Here is a 24902-nt window from a genome sequence, read left to right as displayed (position 1 = left end):
CTGTAATTAGAAATAACTACCTTCTTCTACCTGCCATCGTCCTGCTTCCTATAGCAATGACTTGAAACTTCAATGCAACATGCAATTTTCCAAACACTAATGAGTTCTCTGACAACAAAGCAAGGGTACCTATTACTTTGCAGGATACCTCTACCTCCATCCACATAAAATCTTCTAACAACCAAGCTTTTTGTGTTTTGGGTTTGTTGTTGTCGTTTTTTTTTTTTTTTTTTTTTTTTTGAGACAGGGTCTCACTCTGTTGCCCATGTGGGAGTGCAGTGGTGCGGTCTTGATTCACTGCGGCCTCACCCAGGCTCCATCGATCCTCCTGTCTCAGTTTTCCAAGTAGCTGGGATTACAGGTGCATGCTACCATGTCTGGCTACTTTTTTGTACTTTTGGTAGAGACATGGTTTTGCCATGTCGTCCAGACTGATCTTGAACTCCTGAGCTCAAACGATCTGCCTGCCTTGGCCTCCTAAAATGCTGGGATTACAGGCATGAGCCACCAAGTCTGGCTATAGCCAAGTTTTAAAAATCGACAATGGGGCCGGGCGCGGTGGCTGAAGCCTGTAATTCTAGCACTTTGGGAGGCTGAGGCGGGTGGATCACGAGGTCAAGAGATCGAGACCATCCTGGTCAACATGGTGAAACCCCGTCTCTACTAAAAATACAAAAATTAGCTGGGCATGGTGGCGCGTGCCTGTAATCCGAGCTACTCAGGAGGCTGAGGGAGGAGAATTGCCTGAACCTAGGAGGCGGAGGTTGCGATGAGCCGAGAACACGCCATTGCACTCCAGCCTGGGTAACAAGAGGTGAAACTCCGTCTCAAAAAAAAAAAAAAAAAAAAAAAAGACAATGAAGTCTGTTTATTTTTTTAAGGCTTAGAAATGGAACCTGTGACATGTCAGAAGATGGGAAGATCAGAAGTTTAATAGTTTTTAACTTCCTTATCTTTGCATTTGACTTTGTAGCATAGAGGATAGATGCTTTAACAAAAGAGCTAAGGAGTGTAAGAGGAGATCAATTCAAAGTTCTGACGCCAGGGAGACCCAGCCCTCAGTTGACTAACTTGTGCATTTTCCTGGGAGTTTGGCACCTCTCGTGGTTTTCAGCCTTCCTGCTTCCCCTGGCCATGCCTATTTAGAGGGTGGACAAAGAACATGTATGACTCAAGCCACTCCATGTGCCCACTTTTGGCATTCCTGGTGAAAGTTTAGAGAAAGAAGTTATTGGTTAAAATAAATGACTAATGGTCTAGGAATCCTGTTTATTCATATCTTCTCTGCCTGCCACGATGACAAATAATTGATCCCTAACTCTCTGGCACATTGAGGAGTCCCCAGAGAGAGCAGATATAGCAATGAAATGAAGGGGAAAATGCTTATTGCAGAATTGCTATAATGTGTATATATTACATTCCTATAATATATATGTAAGACATCTTTAAAATGGTTATCTGTTTTTATTTAGCCGTGTTTCCTTGGTTATCTTAGAAAGCTCTCAGTAAAAACAAGTCTAATGATGTTATTTTGTGTTTTATTTTCCAGTTTGTATTTTTGGCATTCTGGATCCTTTTTCTCTACAATCGAAATCTTGTTTACCCCAAGGCCCTCGATACTGTTTTCCCAATGTGGCTGAATCATGCAATGGTGAGTGAGGGGAAAATTCAGTGAACACAGAACACCAATAGCCTCTGTACTGAAAACTCCAAAGTGCCTTATTTATGTTTCCGAGTGTATCGGTCCACAGCATCCAATCCACTCCTCTCTCCTCACCCGATTACTGTTTATTTAAAGGGCATATTGAAGGTATCAAATGAACACAGACCAGTGCTATAATTGCAATGAGTCTACCGAGAACACACGAGATGTCCATGCAAGAGTGTGCCATGTTGCTTAGGAAGTCATTGAAAAGACACAGGGATCTGAAAGGGCAGGCCTGAAAGAGAAGCAACCTCTGCAAATATGCCAGAAACTTCTGATCTATGGATGGAATCAAGCCAGCTTTATAAAAAAGCCCACCCCAACATTCAGAGAATATCTCATAGCTGAGTAGCAGCTATGTAAGTAACATACTTCATCAGGATTCTACATCACAAATGGGATTAGCATTTACATATTTCTAGGAATATATTTCCATTTGGCTTTTTTATTCTGGTTTGTGTTTTGGAGAGGCTAAATAGTAAACAGAGCCTGTTCAGAGATTTTTTGTTCGCTGGAATCTGAATACCAGTAACAGGGACCCAGACAAGCAGGGCTGACGTGAGGTTGTCCCGGTCTCAGTTGGAAGAGGATAACTGAGTCATTGGTGCGATGTGCACAAGTAATTGCTCCAAGACCAAGCTCAGCCTCTCTGTACTTACAAATGTATTTCCACATCAGTCAGGAGATTATAAAAAGGTCTCAGATTCTGTGAAGCTAATGACATTAAAAACCAAGGGGATAGCTGGGGATGATGGCAGGCACTTATAATCCCAGCTACTTGGGAGGCTGAGGCAGGAGAATCACTTGAACCTGGGAGGCAGAGGTTGCAGTGAGCCAAGATGGTGCCATTGCACTTCAGCCTGGGCAACAGGAGTGAAACTCTGTCTCAAAAAACAAAACAAAACAAACAAACAAAAACAGGGAAAGGCATAAGGAAGTAGTATATCAAGATTCCTCAAAAGTCCCTCACAGACTTTCTCCTAGCCCTACTCTTACCCACCGTTCCATTGCCTTAAAACTCACAAGATGACCAACTCAGAAAAACAACTCAGTCCACAAATGCTGCCTCTGCCACAAGCCCCAGTCTCCAGAAAACAAAACAAAACAAAACAAAACTAATTTCAGCTTAAATTTTGTGCTCAGTAAAATACTAATGACTGACTGACTTACAGACCACAGCTCTGAACCCATTTAGAGTTCAGGACCAGAACTACATTAAATAAGTCTGACATCTCAGGAAACTTCCTCCTCTCAACTTTTTCTTGTCAAACTCTTCACCTTCTCAATGTCCCATGAATGTTTTTATTTATTTATTTATTACTTTTTTTTATATAAAGACAGGGTTTCACCATGTTGGTCAGGCTGGTCTTGAACTCCCGATGTCAGGTGATCTGCCCACCTTGGCCTCCAAAGTGCTTGGATTACAGGCATGAGCCACCACGCCCGGCCTATCCCATGAATGTTAATCTGAGACACTGATGTAGTGAATATTTCTGTTTTTCTTTTTTTTTTTTAAAGAAATGGTACTTTATATTGTACAAAGCATGTTGCTCAGGTATGGGCTCATTTAATTCATACAGTCTTCTTTAGAAAACTACTCTAATGCTGATTTTTACAAATAAAAAAATAATAATAAAAGCTCAGAGAGGATAAGTGACGTACCTGAGACCGCTGAACTCACAGGAAGCGCAGCTAGGATGGAAATCTGGGACCGATGAGCCTTTCATTGCCTTTCGCTGCAGTAAGTCCAGAGCTTGTGATTCGATCTGGCTTTCTTTCATAATTCATCAGGCAATCAAAAGGACCTCACTTTGCTTGATCAATATAGCAAAGTGAGAATTCTTACTTTAAAAAAAAGTCCCAAATTCTCATCTGTATGCTACTAAGCTAAAATTCGAAGAAAATGAAGAGATTTGAAACTACTGGCTGAGCTAGATGTTACTAAAATAGTAAAAAGGCAGAGTCTTGTAACTATCTTTTATCTGGAGCCAAACGTACCCATCAAACACCTTCTCAAGGTTTGTGAGCTCATCTCGTAGTTTTTTTCACCATGACTACCAGCTCCCCACCACTTTGGGGTTGATATAAAGTTGGATTTCTTTCAAATAGTTATGATGATGGTGCCCAAAATTTGTGACCTTGCTAAATAAACAGCCATATGGCTTTTTGATAATTTTGGAAGCAGAGAGCTGGATAACATACATCACATCCATGAGCTAATTTAATTAGCAAGGAGGATACTGTGCAATGGAGATCCTTAAATATTTTTGTGCCTCACAAGCTGAGGGGTGCTGCGGACCTTGTCCTTTGCCCTTTGGTCATTCAAATAACATGAATCTCTCAGAGAAAAGGGGCAAGGCTCAAAGGAAGTGGAACAATGGTGATAAGGAGAGAAGAGGAGGAGGTCACCTATCTTAGGTCATATACAGACATTTCTGTGTTTCTTTTAATTTGATTGAAGAAACTCTCAACAGATCCATCTCTAAGAAAACTGTTGGTATCAGCAAAACTGGCTGTGTGTGTCCCTAAGGCAGCCATCTCCAAACTTCTGCCTTCTTTTGGTGTCTGCTCCAAATGAAGTGTCCTAATAACTATACTCATCTCTGTCTTCTAGACTGTGTTCCTTGTTCCAGACATTTTCTGTCCTTACTATTAAATCCTCTTGGCCTATGGCTTCAAGGAATGCTCTCTGCCAATTTCCTTTTTTTTTGAGACAGAGTCTCACTCTGTCTCCAGGCTGGAGTGCAGTGGCGTGATCTCGGCTCACTACAACCTCTGACTCTCTGGTTCAAACCATTCTCTTGCCTCAGCCTCTTGAGTAGCTGGGATTACAGGCATGCACCACCACGCCCAGCTAATTTTTGTATTTTTAATAGAGACAGAGTTTCACTATGTTAGCCAGGATGGTCTCAATCTCCTGACCTTGTGATCCACCTGCCTCGGCCTCCCAAAGTGCTGGGATTACATCCATGAGCCACTGCGCCCAGAAACCAGCCTCTTAAATACTGGTGTGAACTAATGGTGGAAATGGCTGCTGCTGTGTCAGTTTGTTAACACGTCCCATATCTTACCAGTGCCTGTCCATGACAGTCCAAAGGAAGGAATACAATTCCGGCAAATCACCACTTTGGCAGCCAGAGTGCTGATGGGCAGTCCGGCTGGACATTTGGTACTATGGACCTCTGCGTGGGGCTTGCCCTGTTCCCTGTAAGCCTCCTTTTTCCTTTCCACAGTAGAAGAACGATTCTTCCGCAGCCAGCACCATCCTGTCCCAAAAGGTTCTTGCATTTCCCAACACTCCCTATATTTGCTATTTTAGCCTTAGCTTTGGAATATTTTCCCCATTGCCATTTATGATGCTGCCCCAGTTGTTATGAGTAGTATCTGTCAAAGGAAGAAATACCACCCTCCTCCTGGACACAGTGTGGTTGTAGGACCTTCATGACTAATCAAGTCTTTGGACTGCTCCCAGCTCAACCCTTGTAGCTCATTGGAAACTTGTCACTGCAGCAGGACTATTTGAAGTGGATTGTGTCTCTAACAGACATTTTCCTGCCCTTGTTATGTATTCAGACTAAATAGAAGCATCAGTGAGTTATTTGCATCCACCGTGGACAGGGCGCCTTCATTAAAGTAGATCAATCTGACTGTTTTAGTGCTAAGCAGTTCTCCAGTCTTCATAAAAGAAGAGAAAGAACAGCAAAGTATTCCTTCAGGTTTTGCCAGGAAAACATTAACTCCTCAGGTCTTATCTAAATACCTACTAAAGATAGAATCAGAGCAGACAGATTTAAATAGCAGTAAGAGGACTCTCAGTAACTGAGAAAATGATCAGATCTGAACCCAAGGGGAACTGGGAGACTCATTTCTCTGGAAATCAACCTGATTGTTCAGGTTGCCCCAAAGGAGAGGTGAAATAGATCAGAGAACTCCTCAGAGCCCCTTCTATCTTTGAAAATAGTACCTGATTATTGAGAATGTGTGTGTGCAAACTTTAGCAACTGTCAAGGGCTGCACGAATATAAGATATTCTCAGGTAAAATGTATGAGTTCCCAGCCAGGATCCATTGGCTTACTCTCAATCCATGATCACAAAGTCTTAGAACTAAAAAAGTCTCATTGATGTTAATGGGGGTTTCAACACAATCTGCTATTGAGAGACAGGACTTTCCCTGCTCTTTAAATTGGAGAAAGTCCCAAATACAGCCACCTAGTTACTTAATATGTTGTCATTTATTCACTTGAAAAAGAGTAGTTAAGCACCACTATGTGTGTGACACCATGATTGATCTTTAATGAGGGTTTTGACATCTAGCAATCTTATATCTGGTTGCGTCTAATGCACACACACAAAGTTGAAATAATCAGTTAATGCTAATACAAGGCAGTGGCATAGGTGCCGTTACGCAGAGGGACACGGTTATTGCTGAAGGAAGAACACAGACAGGAGGGCTTCTGTGCCTCGTGTGTCCCGGACTGGCTGTAACTCATGAGCAAGGCATGGCTGGTTGACCTGATGGTCTTTGAGCACTCTCCCAGGGATGTGCTGGGAAGTCAATATGCCCAGGAAGTAAAACGTGAAATCTTCCAGTTCCTTCCTCAGTCATAGCATGCAAGATGTTATTATCATTAGCATTGGGACCCAATCCCAGATTTTTCTCTGCCACCCATAAGCTTGGTGTAAAATTGTTGGGCTGCCAAGCAGGAGTGAGTAAGGTCAGCCACTCTTCATCCCAAGCTTTGCAAACTCCTACTCCTTACTGATTCCTCACTCTCAACTCAGCCCCGGCTCTGGGCATAGGTCACCCACAATCAGCATATCTTGGGATAATTCAGTGATTTTCCACCTTTAGGGAAGAGACTCCTCTGTGAACCTGAAAAATTCTTAGACTGTTTCCCCAGGAAAACACAAATGCCCATAAAATTTTGTGTACAATTTGAGGAGGCACATGAGCCCTCCAAATTCCTTACCTAGAACACCTGATGTAACTGAACATACACTTGAAAAGAAGGCCCCTAGATGATTTCCATTGCCAAGTTCAAATCAAAAAGGCAAAATGAAGAATCATTCATTTGAAGAAAACCACTTTTATGTGCTTTGTGCTATTGTGTCCTTACATGACAAGAAAAACATGAAATATGGTCCCTAATCTTAAGAAATTTAAAAGAAATACTAGATACCTAATCTAACATATAATATAGCTAAGATGTATAATCATAAGCAAGACATTTGATTTTAACATAAGGAAGTGCTAAAAAGTATTTCTCAGATACTTACTAGGTACCAGGCCCTATTCTGAGAGCTGAAGATGCAGCAATGAACAAAAAGACCATCAAAAACATCTGTCCTTGTGGCGTATACACACATTCCAGTGGAGAAGATAAACAGTAAACACACGATAAATAAACAGGGTGACAGAACAGAGTGGGGGGGGTGTGCATGCGTGTGTGTGTGTGTGTGTGTGTGTGTGTAAAAGACAGGTTTAATAGGGTACAGGGAATTTATGGTGGTCAAGGGATGCCTCCATGATGAGCTGATAATTTAATAAAAGTTTGGATAGGGTGAGGGAAACAGCCACAGGACATTCTGGCAGAAAAAAGGCTCAGGCAGATGGAACAGCAAATTTAAAAAGCCTCCAAGGAAATACTGGCATCTCTAAAAACCAAAAAGAAGGCCAGCATGGCTGGTTCAGAATGAGTAGGGAGGAGATGAGAGGCTGGAGGCAGGGATTAGATTCTGTCTCGTGTGACTTGCAAGAAGTTTGCATTTTATTCTGAGTAAGATAGAAAAAGTCACCTCTTCAGGGACACCTTCTTTGTCCCTCCCTAACATGGCATGTATATACTTACTAATACATATGGCAGAGAAAAGAGTTTTAGCCTAAGCCACAGGGAAGGAGTATGGTTACAGGGGCTAGGGAGGTGCAAGGATTATGAACGAGGAGATCAATTGTTCTATTTAGATATGTGAGTTTGAGACACCTATTACATAATGACGTCAAGATGGGCACCAGGCAGCTGGACATACTGCTCTAGCTTGGACATGTGTAGGGTAGCTTTCTGGGATGGTGACATACGTCTGGTTATCTTCGTTACGCAGATTGTTTTTAAAGTTAAATTGAATAAAATCACCTAGGGAGTAGTTATGGTTAGGTAAGATGTTCCAGGAGATTAAGCCTTGGAATATGGCAGCCTTCAGTGGTTGGAAGGAAGAGGACGGTGATTCGACAAAGGAGACTGAGAAGGAGGTGCCAGTGAGCTAGGAGGAAACCAGTGCAGTGTAGTCTCCTGGAGCTCAGTGTCAAAATGTTTCAGGAAGGCGGAAGTATTTTATGTCCAAAGCTGCTGAGAGGTGAATGTGATAACCTTGTAAGAGGACTCAGTCAGGCCAGGCCGGGTGTGGTGGCTCACACCTGTAATCCCAGCACTTCGGGAGACCGAGGTCAGTGAATCACAAGGTCAAGAGATCAAGTCCTGGCCAACATGGCGAAATCCCGTCTACTAAAGAAAAAAAATACAAAAACCAGCCAGGTATAGTGGCAGGTGCCGGTAGTCCCAGTTACTTGGTTGCAGAGAGCTGAGATTGCGCCACTGTACTCTGGTGACAGAGTGAGACGCTGTCTCAAAAAAAAAAAAAAAAGTTGGGGGGACTTGAGTCAGACCTTTCCATTGGACTTGGCAATTTGGTACTCACTGGTGACCTCTTAAAGGACAGTTTTGAGGGTGTGTGGGGAGAAGATAGAGCCTTAGTTCTGTTCTGTGCATCAGCTGCTTATTGGTATTACAAATTAATGCAAATTTCATAGCTGAACACAGAAAAGATGTGTCATCTTACTGTTCAGAGGTCAGAAGTTCAAAATGGGTTGTATGGGAGAAAATCCAGGTACTAGGAGAGTCGCATTCATTCAGGAGTCTCTGGAAGAGGCTCTGTTTCCTTACTTCTTCCATCTGTAGTCCGCCCACCTTCCTTGGCTCTCAGCCCTCTCCTCCTCCTTCAAAGCACATCACTCCAGCCTCTGCTTCCACCAACGTCACATCACCTTTCTTTCTGTCTCTGCTGTTCCCCTCTCCCTCTTATAAGGACCGCTGTGATTACAATGGACCCATTCAGATAACTCAAGATAGCCTGTTTATCTTAAAATCCTTAATTTAATGACATCTACAAAGTCTCTTTTGCCGTGCAAGGTAGCATATTAACATATTCACAGGCTCCAGGGATTGGGACATATACATCTTTAGGGACCATTATTCAGCCTCCTCTACTGTAAGGTAACACCATCTAATGCAAACCTAGGTCTTTGCATTGTAACCCCTTTCACCCCAATTTTGAAAAGGCTGTCTTACACTACATATAGCAAAAGATTGTTTGTTCTGTTTCATAAAAGGAGCAGTAAGTTATTTAAGCTCACGTAATAACCTCTATTCTAAGTATTTTCTTAAAAAAAAATGTTTTGCAGATACCTATCAATAGTAAGGCATTACATATGTAATTTGATAGAGATTGTATGATACAGACAAAAAGCGTGGTAAAAGTTGAAAAGATAAAGCTCAGGATGGCTGATCAGAGAAGGAGATATCAGATCTCAAAGAATATTGATGAGTAGTGATCAGTAAGATATTGATAAAGGTGACAGCACATTCCCAAATATTAACAATGTCAACTTCAGGTTTTTTTGTTTTGTTTTTTTGTTTTTTTGGTTTTTTTTGAGATGGAGTTTCACTCTTGTTACCCAGGCTGGAGTGCAATGGCGTGATCTCGGCTTACCACAACCTCCGCCTCCTGGGTTCAGGCGATTCTCCTGCCTCAGCCTCCTGAGCAGCTGGGATTACAGGCACGCGCCACCATGCCCAGCTAATTTTTTGTATTTTTAGTAGAGACGGGGTTTCATCATGTTGACCAGGATGGTCTCGATCTCCTGACCTCGTGATCCACCCGCCTCAGCCTCCCAAAGTGCTGGGATTACAGGCATGAGCCACCGCGCCTGGCAAACTTCAGGTTTTTTGAAAAGGTTCTACTCTTCCTCTTTCCTTTCACTTCCCCTCTCTGCCCCTGTTCCCTCAAAGAGAATTGCTGGTTAAGTGTCACTCTTCCAAAGGGCCCAACAAAGAGACTCTGCTTGGCATCTCGCTAGTGAACAGTAGGCCTCCCTTTGCAAATGTCACTTAATATGAGTCACTACATAGCCCCATCTCACTCCTTGCTGGGTGAGCCCGATTGCCCTTCCTCCATACTGTCTAAAGGAATATTGGCCTCAATTGCATTCTCTGCAACACTGGCCTGGAACAAGAGTGGGGCAAGTTGATCAGAAGAAGTAAAGCAAGAGAGTAAAGGCTTTATTTACCTGAAGATGTAGAGCACATGCTTTCTGAACCATCACAGAGCAGACTAATGGATTATGGCCAGATGTTACTCTTTGCAGCCAAAATCAATGCCCTACCTCACTGTACCTCCTCAGCATACCACCACCACCCCCAAGTGCTTCAAGTAGGGTATTAAAAAGCTACTTTACGGCTGGGAGCGGTGGCTCAAGCCTGTAATCCTAGCACTTTGCAAGACCAAGGCAGGTGGATCACAAGGTCAAGAGATCAACACCATCCGGGCCAACATGGTGAAACCCTGTGTCTCTACTAAAAAAATACAAAAATTAGCTGGACAGGTGGCATGCACCTGTAGCCCCAGCTACTCGGGAGGCTGAGGCAGGAGAACTGCTTGAACCCAGGAGGGAGCGGTTGCAGTGAGCCTAGATCGCGCCACTGCAGTCCAGCCTGGCCCCTGGTAGCAGAGTGAGACTCTGTCTCAAAAAAAAAAAAAGCTACTTTATTTGGAGACCACAGAGAAAACCTGGAGGCTGTGTGTTTCATGTAGCTACACATATGGGATTCCCCTTTTGAAGAGTGATGCTGCATTTCCACTGCCAAAGTATTAACCCAACAACCAGTATTCATTAAAATATCATCATGTGCTGGGCACAGAATGGGCACCATTTGGGCTAACAGGGGATAAAAGGCAATATTCCCATCATGACAATAGTAAAAAAGTCAAAGAAGCAGCCACAAGGTGCCATTAGAGAGTGCAGGATGAGGTCCACTGAATGCCGTGGGCATACTTTTAGAGGGAAAGTCAACTTCCCACTGTACAGATTAGAACAGGTGATGAATGAGGTGGAGATTTAAGCTGGGGTGCAAAAGATGGAGAGAAAAGACGGCAACTGTTGTCCAATTATGAGGATGAGCCAAAGGAGGGAAATGTCTGAGCCCAAGGCAGGGTCAGAGCACCATGAGTAAGTAGATCAGCGTATTCATTTCCTAGGCTGCCGTAACAAAGCACCACAAACAGGGTGGCTTAAATGAACAGAAATGTATTCTCACACAGTTCTGGAGACTAGATGTCTGAAATCAGGGTGCTGGCAGAGCCATACTCTCTCAGGAGGCTCCAGAGGAGAATCTGCTCCATGCCTTTCTCAGCTTCTGGTATTGCCAGCAGTCCTTGGCTTGTGGATACATCACTACTGTCCCTGCCCTGTCATCACATGATGTTTTCCCTGTTTGTGTGTGTGTCTTTACTGCTTCCTCCTTGCAGGTAAGTGCCTCTGTGTCTCTTCTCTTTTATAAGGATACCAGCCAGATTGGTTTAAGGCCTCCTAGTCCAGTATGACCTCATCTTAATTAATTACATTTGCATCTGTTTCCAAATAAGGTAACATTCTGAGATTCCAGGAAAGACATTAATTTTGAGGAGGACACTGTTTACCCTAGTACAGTTAGTTTAGCAAGAACAAAGGTATCAAAGCGGGGAAAAGCAGGAGATAGGTGTGGAAAAAGACACGGAGTCGGATGTTGAAGGGCATGAATGCTAAGGATTTTGTTTCTATTCTGTAGGCAAAGGCAAAGGAGAAAGTTTTTGAACTTGGAATAGCCTCTACCTTTAAGTCCCCATAATTAGACTAGAGAGTAAAAGATGGTGGGATTAAAGAGATGTTGCCGTTACGTAGAGTAGGTTAGCATTAAAATCATTTCCATGACTTGCTAAAAACATCAGAAGCTCTTCCTGAAATTCAGACTCTACATTTCTTTTGTAAGGAAATACTGGAAATATACAGTATATTATTCTTTCTTTATTAACTTCCATTTTCCAGGCAAAAGAAGAAGAGGGTCAACTATGTTTCTGATACATACTTAAAATGCCCATTTTGGTTCTGTTGCTTAATACAACATTTATTGTCTTTATAAATTGCTTATAATCTGTGTTGGGAATGATCTGAATCTGTGTTAGTTGCTATCAAATAGTGAGTCCTAATTCATCTTCCCTTGTGTTGCTTCCTGGAGACATAAATGTTGACCCAGAATCATAGAGCTGAAATGCCTCAGTCTCTACAAACCACTCACCTTGCAGAAGTGGAAACTGAGGTTTGAGTAATTTATTCAACTTTCCCAAGACCACAGAACTGACTAGTGATAGAGCTGGGTCTAGAATATGATCCAAATTCATAAACCTGTGTTTACTCTAATACTCATGTACTTAATACATGCATTACTCAAGGCATACCCAGTCCCATAGTCAGAAGAAAAGAAATTTCTTCCTCCGTAATCTTTGTATAAACACATATCCAGCATCTACTATCTGCATAATTTTCCTTTATTCCTTAACTCACTGTTAATTAAAGTTTTTTTGGAGATCCTTGTGGATTTACATGTAAGTGTAAGAAATCATAGAGGTCCTGTGTACTCTTTGCCCAGTTTCCCCCAATGGTAACATCTCAATGCATTTTTTAAATGACACTTTTCCAAGGTAGCGCATATGAGACATCTTTAAAATCACAATCTCAAAAGCAACAGTTTCATATCAAGTCACCCAACTGTGATTTCCCCATCCCTGTACCATTAAATTATTATGACTATTTTTGAGACAGAGTCTCACTTTGTAACCTAGGCTGGAGTGTAGTGGCGTGATCTCCACTCACTGTAGCCTCAGCATCCTGAATAGCTGGACTTATAGGCACATGGGCACATACCACGCCTAGCTAATTTTTTGTATTTTTAGCAGAGACAGGGTTTCATCATGTTGGCTAGGCTGGTCTTGAACTCCTGAGCTCAAGTGATCCACCCATCTCAGCCTCCCAAAGTGTTAGGATTATAGGCGTGAGACACTGTGTCCAGCCCCCTTACATCATTCAGTTCTGAAATAAGCTCTGGCCATATTCTAGACCAGGTCTACGTGAGAAAGAGAAAACATGACTGGCAACAATGACCAGCAATTAGTATTGGGAAATAACTTCTCATGTGAGTCTAAGGAGAGTAGAGACACGTAAATTAAGCCAATGTATGCATGTCTCCATGGCATCCTGAAGGAAAGGCCCTTGTTCTGAGCATTGTTGAACATGTATCAAAGCTCCCGAGCAGAAATGAAGTGGAATCATTCACCACACCCAGATATTTACTTGGATATCATTTCAGGTTTTAGCACTACAGTGTTATCGATGGTGGTTCCTTGTTTTGAAACAACTTTCTAGCCATCCTTTTTTTAAAAAAAAATCATTCCATTCACTTCCTAACCCAGCGCAGGTTAGAATCTTTTCTGGTATTCACCTGGGAAACACTGAGAAATTGAATGTCTTAAATGCCACAGTGAAATCAGAAGCTAAACTGGGATTAGGAAGCAGAGGTACCCGAACAACCACAATAAAGCCATCTTGCCTCTCAAGAAACCTTAAGCTAAACAGCAGAGAGTATAATAGTGAACACTTCCAGAGGACGACCAGTCCACTGCAGGTTTTCAATAGCTAGAACCAGTCACACGTTGTGTCTGCTTTCTTCATCTCCGGAGAGTGGGGACCAGGATGATGAAAACATGCTTCCCCCCGCCACCTTTTAATCCCAATTCCGAGAACTTCCAGTGTATGCTCGAGAATAGCATATTTTAAAAATTCTTATTCAGTGATTTCCTATTATCAACAGGCTGCTTTTTAAACAGAAGAAAACCAACAAAAAAAAATTCTAATATCTCAATCAAGGTCTAAGGTTTTCAGTGATCAAAAAAGTATAGATGTCTTCTGAGGAGTTACTAGGAATTTTAGTAATTAAATTATTCAGTGCCATTGAGGGCTTGCTAGGGAGTCCTCCTCCTGTGTGAATCAAGCAGTGCTCACTTCCATGGCAACCATGCATAACACCCCAATGGGAAGAATGACTTGATGCTGGAGAATAACCAGGCTGGAGAAACTCATAACAGAAGATCCTAAATCTCACTGAGATATTAAGAGCAAAAAATAAAAATCCAAGTGGAAAGAAAGAACCAACTCTCATGATCTCAAGACAGACGTAAAACATGCCCAAGAGCAGCCTGTTGGGCAGATGAGAGCGCCTTCTCTGCCAGCTTAGAACTGACACTCCTCTTCCTGATTAAGTAGCCAGCACAGAAAAGGCCCTGTCATGCTTCTGGTTGCTTAATAACCCCAGAGGCAGACACACTGTAGGCTGTGAAGTTCCATCCTTGCCTTGAATAGGGAGCTGCTGACAGGTTCTCAGCTAGCCTCCACACCTTGTTCCTGGTCTCATCATTTTCTCTGCCTACTAAGAAGCCACTTGCACCTAATTAGAAATTTAAATTTGTCCAATTCCTCTGTCTTCCTCCCACCTCCAGGTCCTTGGATTACCAGCCAGTGGAATAATTCTGCAGGACAATACCTGGTAGTCCTCTTGATGGTGTAATTACACTTGCCCATGTATTATGCATCCATCACATGGAGTCTTAGCTCTTAGATGTTTCTCATGTTGAGTTTCTGTATTTTCAGCTCTGCCCTTTATCTTTCTCTCAATCCAAGATCCAAGTCCGTTTATATAGAAGGTCCTTGTTTTGCCATCTCCCTCCTCAGTCTCACCAACTCTTTCAACTTACCATCAGCCTTACTTACTCCAGCTTCATCCCCTTTCTCTTACTTTCATGCATTTGCTGGATTTATCATTTCCTCTAAAACTTTACACTGGAGTAAAGCTAAAGAGGAGTGCAGAAATGAGGACAAGAAAGAAGAGCTCTGTCTCTAGGAAGCTCATGCATGCTAAGCTATGTGAGAGGCAGGGGGACCTGCCAGTATATTTCAAAAAGGTCTGCTCAAACTTGGGATTCTGTTGAATCTCACATCACTGATGTCAGGGATTCTATGTTGAGTGCAGAAAGTGTTCTTGACAACTTTTAACAGTGGCTGACAACTAAAACGGTTCCACATGCCGTTTGAGAGCACCTCAACTGACACAAAAATCTCTAGGTATGTTGGTGCATCCTCCCTCTATCTGCTTAGAGAACCAGCAATGTAATTATGAGGACATTGAAACAGAATTCAAACCTGACGATCACAAGTCTACCCATCAGGAGCAGTAGGAAGTGGCCATTGCTTGCAAATGCTGGTTTTGATAATCATCTTAGGACATGTGACTCTAAGAGATGATAATAAGATGAGATTTCCATTTTTACCCATTTCATACTTGACAATGAATATTATTTTGTAGCAGTGATTGGCAGAAATAGTAAAATACTTAACCTCTCTGGTAGTATTTAATAAAGGTCTTTTGTCTCCATTTGACACAGGGAGTTTAGTTTAAGGCTTATATATGGGAACATTTTAATTACTATGCATACTCTTACTGACATATTTTAAAATAATATTTCACTAACCTAATGTCAGAGTCAGAAGCTTTAAAATATCATCAGGATCTCAGAAATCGTAAGTCTGGTAAAAAAAGAAAGGTACTTCAGAAATCTTTGAATATTTGACAACTGGAAGATTGAACTGCATGTCCAATGAAAATGACCCTTAGATTTAGTGGCTTCTTTATTTTTTTAGATGATGAATTTTATAGCACAATATATATAATCTAATCATCTTCAGGTACAGGTCCTCAGAAATGGACCTTCTGGTAGCTCAAATCCTATTCACAAATGCCCCTTCACATTTTTAAAACATCTTCTTGGGCTAAAAAGTTGAAAGGGATAAACTACTAGAAATAAAGGTGTTGGAGCTTGACCCCTAAAAATCAGATTGGTGTGAGAAGGAGCAAAATTTCTTAGCTCTATGTCCAAGTTGCAAAAATAACTGACAATTCCTTTTTTATTTCATGAAAAGAATTAAGTACCAGAAAACCTCATCTCTTGATTCCATTTCCGACATTGCCTTACGTGTGGTTTCAGATAAATTAATAAACCTCTCTTGAGATTGGGTTCCTTAAAACAGGCAAAGCACATTTTCCATCCTCAATTTTCCGCATTGTTATCAGAAACAAATAAAATATTACATGTGCAACGTAAAGTGCTATCGGTGCTACATTAACGACCCATGCAAATTGTTGTTGACTTGGAATCACCATCTCCTCTTTTCCATTCTCCACTGCATTGCAGGGGATAAGCCTGGAGCCACCCACTGTGGCCAGAATCCCTTTCTCCATATGGTTTCAGGCAGCAGCCAATGAGAGGTATTCTCATGAGATACGGAGGAAGAGGAGCCATTTTTCCCTAGTGACAGTTTCAAATAGATGTGTGGGGAGATTGCAGACAAGAGGTTAGCAGTGGCTTCTGGAAAAGCACCTAGGAATCATACACTTCATCCTGCAAGTAGCTGAGATCAAAGGTACCAGGTCATAAAGACTTTTGGCGTTTGCACAATGTCCTGGCGGACACCCATGAATCACCCCAATCTAGTTGAAGTTTTCTTGATTTTTCACTGCCTTTCCCTTTTCAACAGCTATGTAAGCCTTGAAACCCTTCCTCCTTGGAATCTCTGGGTTGGGCTTCTGTTTTCCCTGTTGAACCCTGTTGATGCATGACCTTAAAGTTCATGGATTGACAGTTTCCTTCTGAATCATGCCCATGATCTTTAATGTGAGGAGAAAGTTATTCATTCAAAGGGAAAAAGTCCTGAGTGACTTTCATTTCTGTTCATATAGTGAAACTGTAGCTTGAAAATACTCTTTCATATAAGACACCAAAAACATTGGATAAAAATATTTCTTAAAAATCTTCAAAAATGCTTCACTTACCAACAAGAAAGTAATGTAAATTCCCAAAAGCTAAAATAAAGCATAATAAAAGGTAACAAGAAGAGGTAAAGGCAATATTTGAAGAGATAAACATTATTTCCCAGAAAGTATGCAGAAGTAATCCTCAGATTCAAGAAGTGCAAAATAAATTCCACATAGGGCTAAGGCTGGACTGAAACCACTCTCATCTGCCTACAGTGTAACATTACAGAAACCTTAGACAAAAAAGAAGATCTAAAAATGAACCAGATTAATAGGATAGATTTCCTAAAAAAAACTGTGGTTAGACTGATAGCTGATTTCTTAATAGCATCAGCAAAGCCAGGGGTGGAATAATAGCTCCAAAGTGTTGAAGAAGAAAACCGTCAACCTATTTACTCACTGAAAGTGTCTTTTACAATAGAGGCAAAATAAAGACATTTTTGGACACACTAGAGCAGATTTCCCTACCCAAAAGTCTTCTCTGAAGGAGACACTAAAGGGAATACTCTAGAAATAAGAAATAGGATCTCAGAAAGGAGGTTTGGATACTAAAAGCAATGGAAAGCAATTTGTCCAAAGTGTAGTGATTAAAAAAACAAAAACCAAAAATGAACTAAAACACTGAGTAAACATAGAGTGTAAATTGAGAGGGGGTGATTGGAATAGAGGTGAGGGGCTGTCAGGCATTACCAGGTTAAATAAGCATGTTATAATTTCTAAAATAATCACATCCATAATACACATGGAGGGTATGACCTCCGTGCCAGTAGAAGAGGAGATATTGACTAGAAAAAAACATTAATGGGAATTTGAATCCATGGTAAGAAACTATTCTGACATACAGGAATACATTGGAAGTGCATGGGGTAGATTAGAACCAGTTCATATGGGAGATGACACAGTGAAAAGGCCTTTTGTGCAAGCTTACGTTGCTTCCCTGCTGGAAGCATCTCTGCTGTTCTTGAAGGCACAGATCTCTACACTATGCAACTAATCACTAATTCCAGTTAATAACGTAGAGCCAGGAGTGGTGGTTCACGCCTGTAATCCCAACACTTTGGGAGGCTGAGGCAGGTGGATTGTTTGAGCCTAGGAGTTCAAGACCAGCCTGGGCAACATGGCGAAACCCCATCTCTACCAAAAATACAAAAATTAGCCAGGTGTGCTGGTGCATGCCTGTAGTCCCAGCTACTTGAGAAGTTGAGGCAGGAGAATCCTTTGAGCCTAGGAGGCAGAGGTTGTAATGGGCCAAGATTACACCATTGCACTCCAGCCTGGGCGATAGAGCAAGACTCTCATCTCAAAGTAAATAAATAAATAAAAAGATAGATAAATAGATACAATAATGTAGTCAGATTAGGGAGGATCATGTACGGGAGGTCGGAGGTTATTTCAGAGAAAAATGCAAAGTTTCTAAAATACTCATTTTAAAGGGACAGGCATAAGCAAAGAAAGAGAACTAACAACGACTAAGGAATCACTTTGTTCATCTTTTTATTAGGGACGGGCTGCTGTGCAATAATGCTAAATTGTGATTACAGATGAATCTGCTGAGCATTATCCTTTCTGATCCTCTCCTGGAGGAGAGGCCCATAGGGTTTCTGGCAATTAAGAAAAGGCTCTTGATCATAACGTGATTGCTTGAGTTGCTCAAATTGCCTGGCTTTCATGCCAGGCATGAGTTTGTATTTGTTTTCTGGTGCATGCTATTTATTTAGTTTGTATATTATCAGGGTCTCAGGATTGGGTTTTAATGCATGCAGGATTGCCTGATTTTCTTTGCTGTTAGTGTCAGCATGGGAGTTATGCACACAAGCCTACAGAACTACCTGGGCCTCCTCGGGAGGGGAGAGGTGAAATGCATGTCCTGTTTGTTAATTGGGATCTCCCCCATTCAGAGATTTAACCGGAAACCAAACTCTCAGGTCTGCCCCAGGCCTGCACTAGCTGCCTGATGCCCCATGGTTGAAACTCTTCTAACATAGCGGCTGCTTTTTAATTTTTCCCTAATTTCGCAACCCCTTTTACTCTTGTGAATCCTATTTGTCTCTTTTGTCCTTTTGGCCTTACTGGAAGCAGAATGACACCTGCTGGCTTCATTCTACCTCCAAAATAGGTAGCAAATCTGTTCACTTTCTAGCTCCACTGCCAACACCCTGGTGGCCACATTTATTTCTCACCTAAATACAACATCTCCAAACTGGTCCACCTGCTTTCATTTTCTGACCTCTATAGACCACAGCAAAATTGATTGGAAAAATGTTACTTTCCTTTTTAATACTCAGCAGTGGCTTCCCACTTCACTTAGAATAAAAGTGAACTCCTTCCTATGGCCAACAAAACCTGGTAAACCTGGCCCCTGCTTAATGCTGCAGAGACAGACTGAGCTTCTCCCCACCCACCCCCGGCACTCAACGTTCCAGCCATTCCAGGTTTTACTGTGCCCTGCAGCTCTTGAAATTCTTTCCTGCACCAGGACCTTTGCACATACTCCCCCTTGCCCAAGACGCTCCCCATCTGCTCTTCCATGGCTCACCTATAGCCTTTAGGACTCATCTTAGATATGGTCTTCTCAGAATGGCCTTCCGTGACTGCCTTCCATAAAGTGTGCTCCTCCACTTGTGTTCTGGTACATAGATTCCTGTTTGTTTTCCTTCCTAGCATGTATTGTGATTGGTATCTGTTTCCTTACTTGCTCTTAGGAAATCTTGCCCATTGACTATGAGGTCTACAAGGCCAGGGACCAACCTACCCACCTTCTGATTCTCAGCACCCTACACAATGCCTAGTGTGTGGTAGGCACTTACTGATGATGGCATGAGGGAATGAACGAAGGCTTTATCTCTTACTCTAGTAGTTTCTCTGTGACCTTGACTGACCCCAGTGTTCTTCCTCTGTTGGGGTGGAGTGGGGTGTGCTGGGGCCAAGGCGCATTAGAGGCAGAGGGAAAGCCCTTAGCAACCCACAGTGTCAGTGTCTGTAGCTGACAATATGTTTGGAAACTTTGGGGCGTTCTTTTATACAGAAAGCTATAAACGAGGCCACTGCTAGAAAGCTTACTGGTGCCTTGAAATATCTATAGGGCTTTTGGTTGTTATATCTGAGATATGTCTAATAATGGCTGACTTATGTTCAAAGAGATACACAAAGTTGTAATCACATCTATTTTGCTTGAAGAGAAACAATGTCTGCTCTGATTGGTGCTGTAGCTAAAAGCACAAGCTCTCTGGGAGAGATAGTTTTCAGGCTTACCCTTTCCTCTCTACATTCACCATGCTCAGATGTTAATTAGGTAATTGTGTTCATGTCTCCAAAGAGTTATTGAATCAGAGAGAAAAGGTGGCAGAGTCTGAAATTAAGCAGAGGAATAAGGACATGATCATGGAGGTAACCAGATGAAAGACAGGCCATCAAGGGAAGAGGAGAAACAGTTGAAAAAAGAAACAGCCCCTTTCTGTTTCTGTGAAAGTCGGTGATAGGTCAATTTCCCTCTTCCTCACTCTTGGTGGGCTGCTGCTGGCTCTGAGTGACATGCTTGATACTATCCAACCAGGGGTTCTTGTCAATGGGCAAAGAACCTAGGAATGAGGTCCATTCATTGTGCCTGTGAAAAGTAAATCTATGGCTATGGAAATCCACAAATAGAAACAGAACAAGTTCTTTTGTGGCTGCTATGGAACTTGAAGTTTCAACAGTCCGATAGTCACCAAGTTTCTGCTTACGTTGAGGGCAGCATAAAAAGAGAAGCCTCATCAAGGCAGAGGAGATTTCAGCGTTTCTCTTCCTTTTAATAGGAACGAATTTACCCGTGAAAACTCAGGCTTGAAAGCTAAAGTGCATTACACAGACAAACAAACTTGTGCTTGGCGTTCCTTCCAAGTTTTGGAAACCGAAAAGTGCACCATCATTTCAGAGGGGTATTCTGGAAAGCTCGCGTGGTACAAAGTGGTTACGAATGAAAGCGTGTGGTTTTCGGCATCTCTCTCTAAACACAACTAGGAACTCCTAAACGCCACGTTTTATTATTCTGCGGTGAGAAGGAATTTTGTGACCTTTCGAGAAATTTTGTTTCAGTTTTTCCCAAGAAGATGGTGATAAGGAAGTGAGCCACATTTCTTGGCCGTGGGAAGTTTGTCTCGATGCCCCAGGCTTGTGTTCTCAGGAGCCTAGAGGCTTCTAAGCACATGGGCTTGTCACCAACTGGTCCTGCGTGCAGGTGCCCAAATTTTACACTCACAAACTTGTTAAGATTCCCAGCCACCCTCGGGGTTATGGGACTGATGGCAGTGGCCTCTGGGGAACATTTCTATGCTGACTTTCCCTCAGTGTTCAGGCTGCTGGCCATATCCAGGAATCTTCTGAGCGGGAGGCTGAACCCTAATGGTCCCAGGCAGTCAACAAGAAATGGAGGATTTGGCCTGGAAGGAAGGACAGGCTCATTGGAAACACAGGGGGCAAGTGCCTGGCCCGTATGCTTACCTACAGCCTTGTTGTCTGGAAACCCAGTAGATTTGGTGCCCATGCCTGACTCCCTCTCCAAAACACTGGACACATCGCTCCTGAAATAGTTCTTTTCCCTCTTTTCCTTACCTCCAGACTTTCTGACCACTCCTGTCAATTAGCATTGCAAAATGCTCTTTTTTTGCCTATCTCTTAAATTGGGGATTCTCAACTAGGAAGGATTGTGCCCTGCAGGGGACATTTGGCAATGTCTAGAGACAGTTTTAACTGTCACAACTTGGGGGGCGGGGAAGGCATGCCCCTGAGTAGAAGCCAAGGATGCTGCCTAACATCCTGTAATGCACAGGAGAGCCTCCCCAAAGCACAAACACAGGATTCTAAAGCATTGACTGTACAGAGGTTTAGAAACCCTGACCCAGCTGGTTGTCTCCACAGTGCTTTCTCCTGCAGACTTTACCCTTCCTCCAGCTCATAGACCCTTCGGGTTATCTCATTTGCTACCACTGAATACGGTGATGTTGATACTCTGATGGCTCCCAAATCTCTCTCTCCTGCTGGATTTCTCTTCTGAGTTCCAAACTCGTAGATCTACTATGCTACTTGCTACTGGACATCTTTAGCTTGACATCCTGTAGATGGCCTTCTGCTTTTATTTTGTTTTGTTTTGCTCTTGGGTTTTCAGCAAGGAAAAAAAAATGTTCATGGCTGGGAGCAGTGGTTCATGCTTATAATCCCAGCACTTTGGGAGGCCAAGGCCGGCTGATCACTTGAGGTAAGGAGTTGGAGACTAGCCTGGCCAACATGGTGAAACCTCGGCTCTACTGAAAACACAAAATTTAGCTGGGCATAGTGGCAGGCACTGGTAATCCCAGCTACTTGGGAAGCTGAGGCAGGAGAAATGCTTGAACCCAGGCAGCAGAGGTTGCAGTGAGCTGAGATTGTGCCTCTGCACTCCAGCCTGGGTGACACAGTGAGACTCTTTGTCTCAAAAAACAAAAAAAAAGAAGAAGAAAGAAATGTTCACAATTGAAAAAGTAACCTCTCACATGTAGTTATCTGTTTTTAATAATAGGGAATTAAAATTAACTTCTATCTTGAAATAACAAAACACAATTTAGTGGTACATTCTGAGATCATTAGATACAGCTTGGGAATGTCACAAAAGCTGTTGAAGGGAAACCCTGGAGCCTTTTAGGATTGGAAGATGTTGCCATAACGAGCCTCGCAAAAGGGAACTCATTCTTTGAGTTACCAAGGACTTGTGGTCTTTAACTGTGGACTCCAAAGGCTTGATGCGGTGCTGCCTGCTGTTGCCTGACACTTTCAGAGCCCCCCCCAACATCACGCCTCCACACTAGCCTCGTCCTAGACTGACACCCTAGGCTTACAACAAATGTCAGTTGAAATTCATTAATATATTTTGAGTTCAAAGACCATATCTTATATACCTTTCAGTTACCGAGGATGCTGAAGCAGAACTGCTTCTAGGGGGATATTTGATGGGTATTGAATGAAGGTATTTGCTAGGAAAACTACTTCTTGTCTTTTGTCTTGTGGCCCTACTCTTAGCCATTCCCTTCTCCACTGGCAACATGTACACAAACACACACACACAAACACACACACACACACACACACACACACACACACACACAGAGAGAGAGAGAGAGAGAGAGACAGACAGACAGACAGACAGACTAACCCTGAATCAACTGATGACATGCATTTAGAAAAATCATCAGTGAGTAGCGGCCATTGTCACAAAACAGCCTGCACATCCCTTTAGAAAAGCCTGATGGGTCAGCAAGGAGGGAAGGCCAGAGGTGGGAAGGAGAAAGTGTGGAAATGTCCGTCATGGGATCAGTCATGCGGAAGGTTTGGAACTGTGCTCCAGAGCTTGTGCTTACAGGGTGCTTTCCAGAACCGCTATTATCTCCCAGGGAAACCAGCTGCTTACACACTCGGAGCCCTTACTTGACATCATGATGAGATATCAGAAAGGAAGGGATGGTTCCCTGAGACACAGTTTCCCAAAGGTGAGAGTAGATCCCCATGCTTTCTAAACTTCCTCTTTCTTTAAAAGAACAATCTCCTTCCTCCAACTTGGAGTAGCTTTCCAGAGAGCTGCCCATCTGTTTCTGTCTTTAAAACACGTCTCCATGTGCACCATGTGAAGCCAGGCAAAGAAGCATGGAGGAGAGTGAATTACAGATTGATGAAGAGGAGGGTTATGGAGAAGATACCCAGCAAAACCCGGGGGGCCTTTCCACCTGGCCCCAACTCAGAATGGGGAGCCACAGACCAGTGAGTCTCAAGATGAGCAGAGGACAATCTCTGCTGGCCCCGTATCTTCTGACTTACTGCAGGGCTGCCAGCCCCTACTCACTGGTGTCTTTTTATTGAGTCTACAACTTAGTGGCTCTACAGTGGGTACCTGTCAATTGTTTCCAAGAGTGATACTTACTCACAGGCTTTCCTATAACCCCATGTCAGTCCATTTTGCGTTGCTGCAAAGAGATACTTGAGACTGAGTAATTTACAAAGAAAAGAGGTTTATTTGGCCCACAGTTCTGCAGGCTGTACAGGAAGCATGCTGCTAGCATCTGCCTGGCTTCTGGTGAGGACCTCAGGAAGCTTTTACTCACAGCAGAAGGCAAGGGAGATGTCATGTCACATGGCAAGAGAGGAAGGGAGGTAAGAGAGGGAGGAGGTGCCAGGCTCTTTTTTAAGAACTAGATCTCATGGGAACTAAGAGTGAAAACTTGCTCATTACTCAAACACACCAGGCTGTTCACAGAGAATCCATCCCAATGATCCACTCACCTCCCTCTAGGCCCCATCTTTGACACTGGAGATCAAATTTCAACATGAGATTTGGAGAGGACAAATATCCAAAGCATATTGACTTCCAACACCCATTTCCAAGCTTTGGGGAGCCATTTACAGGTGAGAAAGCCTTAAGGTCACCAGCTGGAAGTGGGATTGATTCTGCAACCCTGCCATCCTCAATGCAGCCTGCTATGTGGCTGCTGGTGTCCAGTGAAGCAATCTGGGCTGGCTTCCCAGGCTGCGCAGAAGACCTCCCTTCCTCTTCTGTCCCACTTTGTTTCATTGACCCATTCAATAATGTCACTGATGTTAAGTGGCCAGAGCAGGTTAAGCACTATGCTAGGCACTAGAGAGAAAATGGTGACCCTAAGCCTTGAGTTGCTTCCATCTCTGGAAGACTTTGGTCAGTATTAGGCGAACGTACGAGTGTCATGTCATGATAGGAATGAGCACAGAGGAGTCGTCAGTTCTGCTAAGAACGGGCACTTGCTGGAATTTCAGGATTCAGCCAAGGGCCACTGAGCCCTGTAAGGTGATGTGAAGGCCAAGGGGGCTGAGGGAGGGAGGAACAGGTCAGTGCTGTGTCCGCAGTGAGAGAGGCAACCTGGTCTTCAGGTGGGAGTGTGGAGTAATTAGAGCGTGGGCATGGAAAGACAGATCCTGGGACCTCTGCAGATCACATTAAGGACTCGATCCTACAATGGACAGGTGCACAAGAAGCACAGTCAAAATGTTTGTTAAGGAGAGGCTGGAGGGGAGTCCTGAAAAAATAGATGAAAGCTTTGCCCTCAAAGAGCTTATCATCTCTTTGAGAAAAGGAAGGGGAAAAAAAAAAACACATGAAGCTGATGGTGAGAAAAACAAAATGAAATAATGTTAAGCACGGAAGTGTTGAGTG

The 24902-nt window shown here is 42.9% G+C and overlaps 1 protein-coding gene across 3 annotated transcripts in view; it reads left to right on the top strand.

The window, feature by feature from the left end:
• ADTRP (androgen dependent TFPI regulating protein) overlaps window positions 1-24902 on the top strand; it is a 65903-nt gene that overhangs the window by 13254 nt on the left and 27747 nt on the right. For all 3 annotated transcript variants that reach the window (XM_010338049.3, XM_010338050.3, XM_074398434.1), the window contains one exon: window positions 1550-1651. In XM_010338049.3, coding sequence (XP_010336351.2) covers window positions 1550-1651 — 102 coding nt within the window. The remainder of the gene's footprint in view (window positions 1-1549; window positions 1652-24902) is intronic.

Source organism: Saimiri boliviensis, chromosome 4 (genome assembly GCF_048565385.1).
Source record: "Saimiri boliviensis isolate mSaiBol1 chromosome 4, mSaiBol1.pri, whole genome shotgun sequence".
In the NCBI taxonomy this organism is placed as follows: Eukaryota; Metazoa; Chordata; class Mammalia; order Primates; family Cebidae; genus Saimiri; species Saimiri boliviensis.
This window is presented reverse-complemented; position numbering and strand designations above follow the sequence as displayed.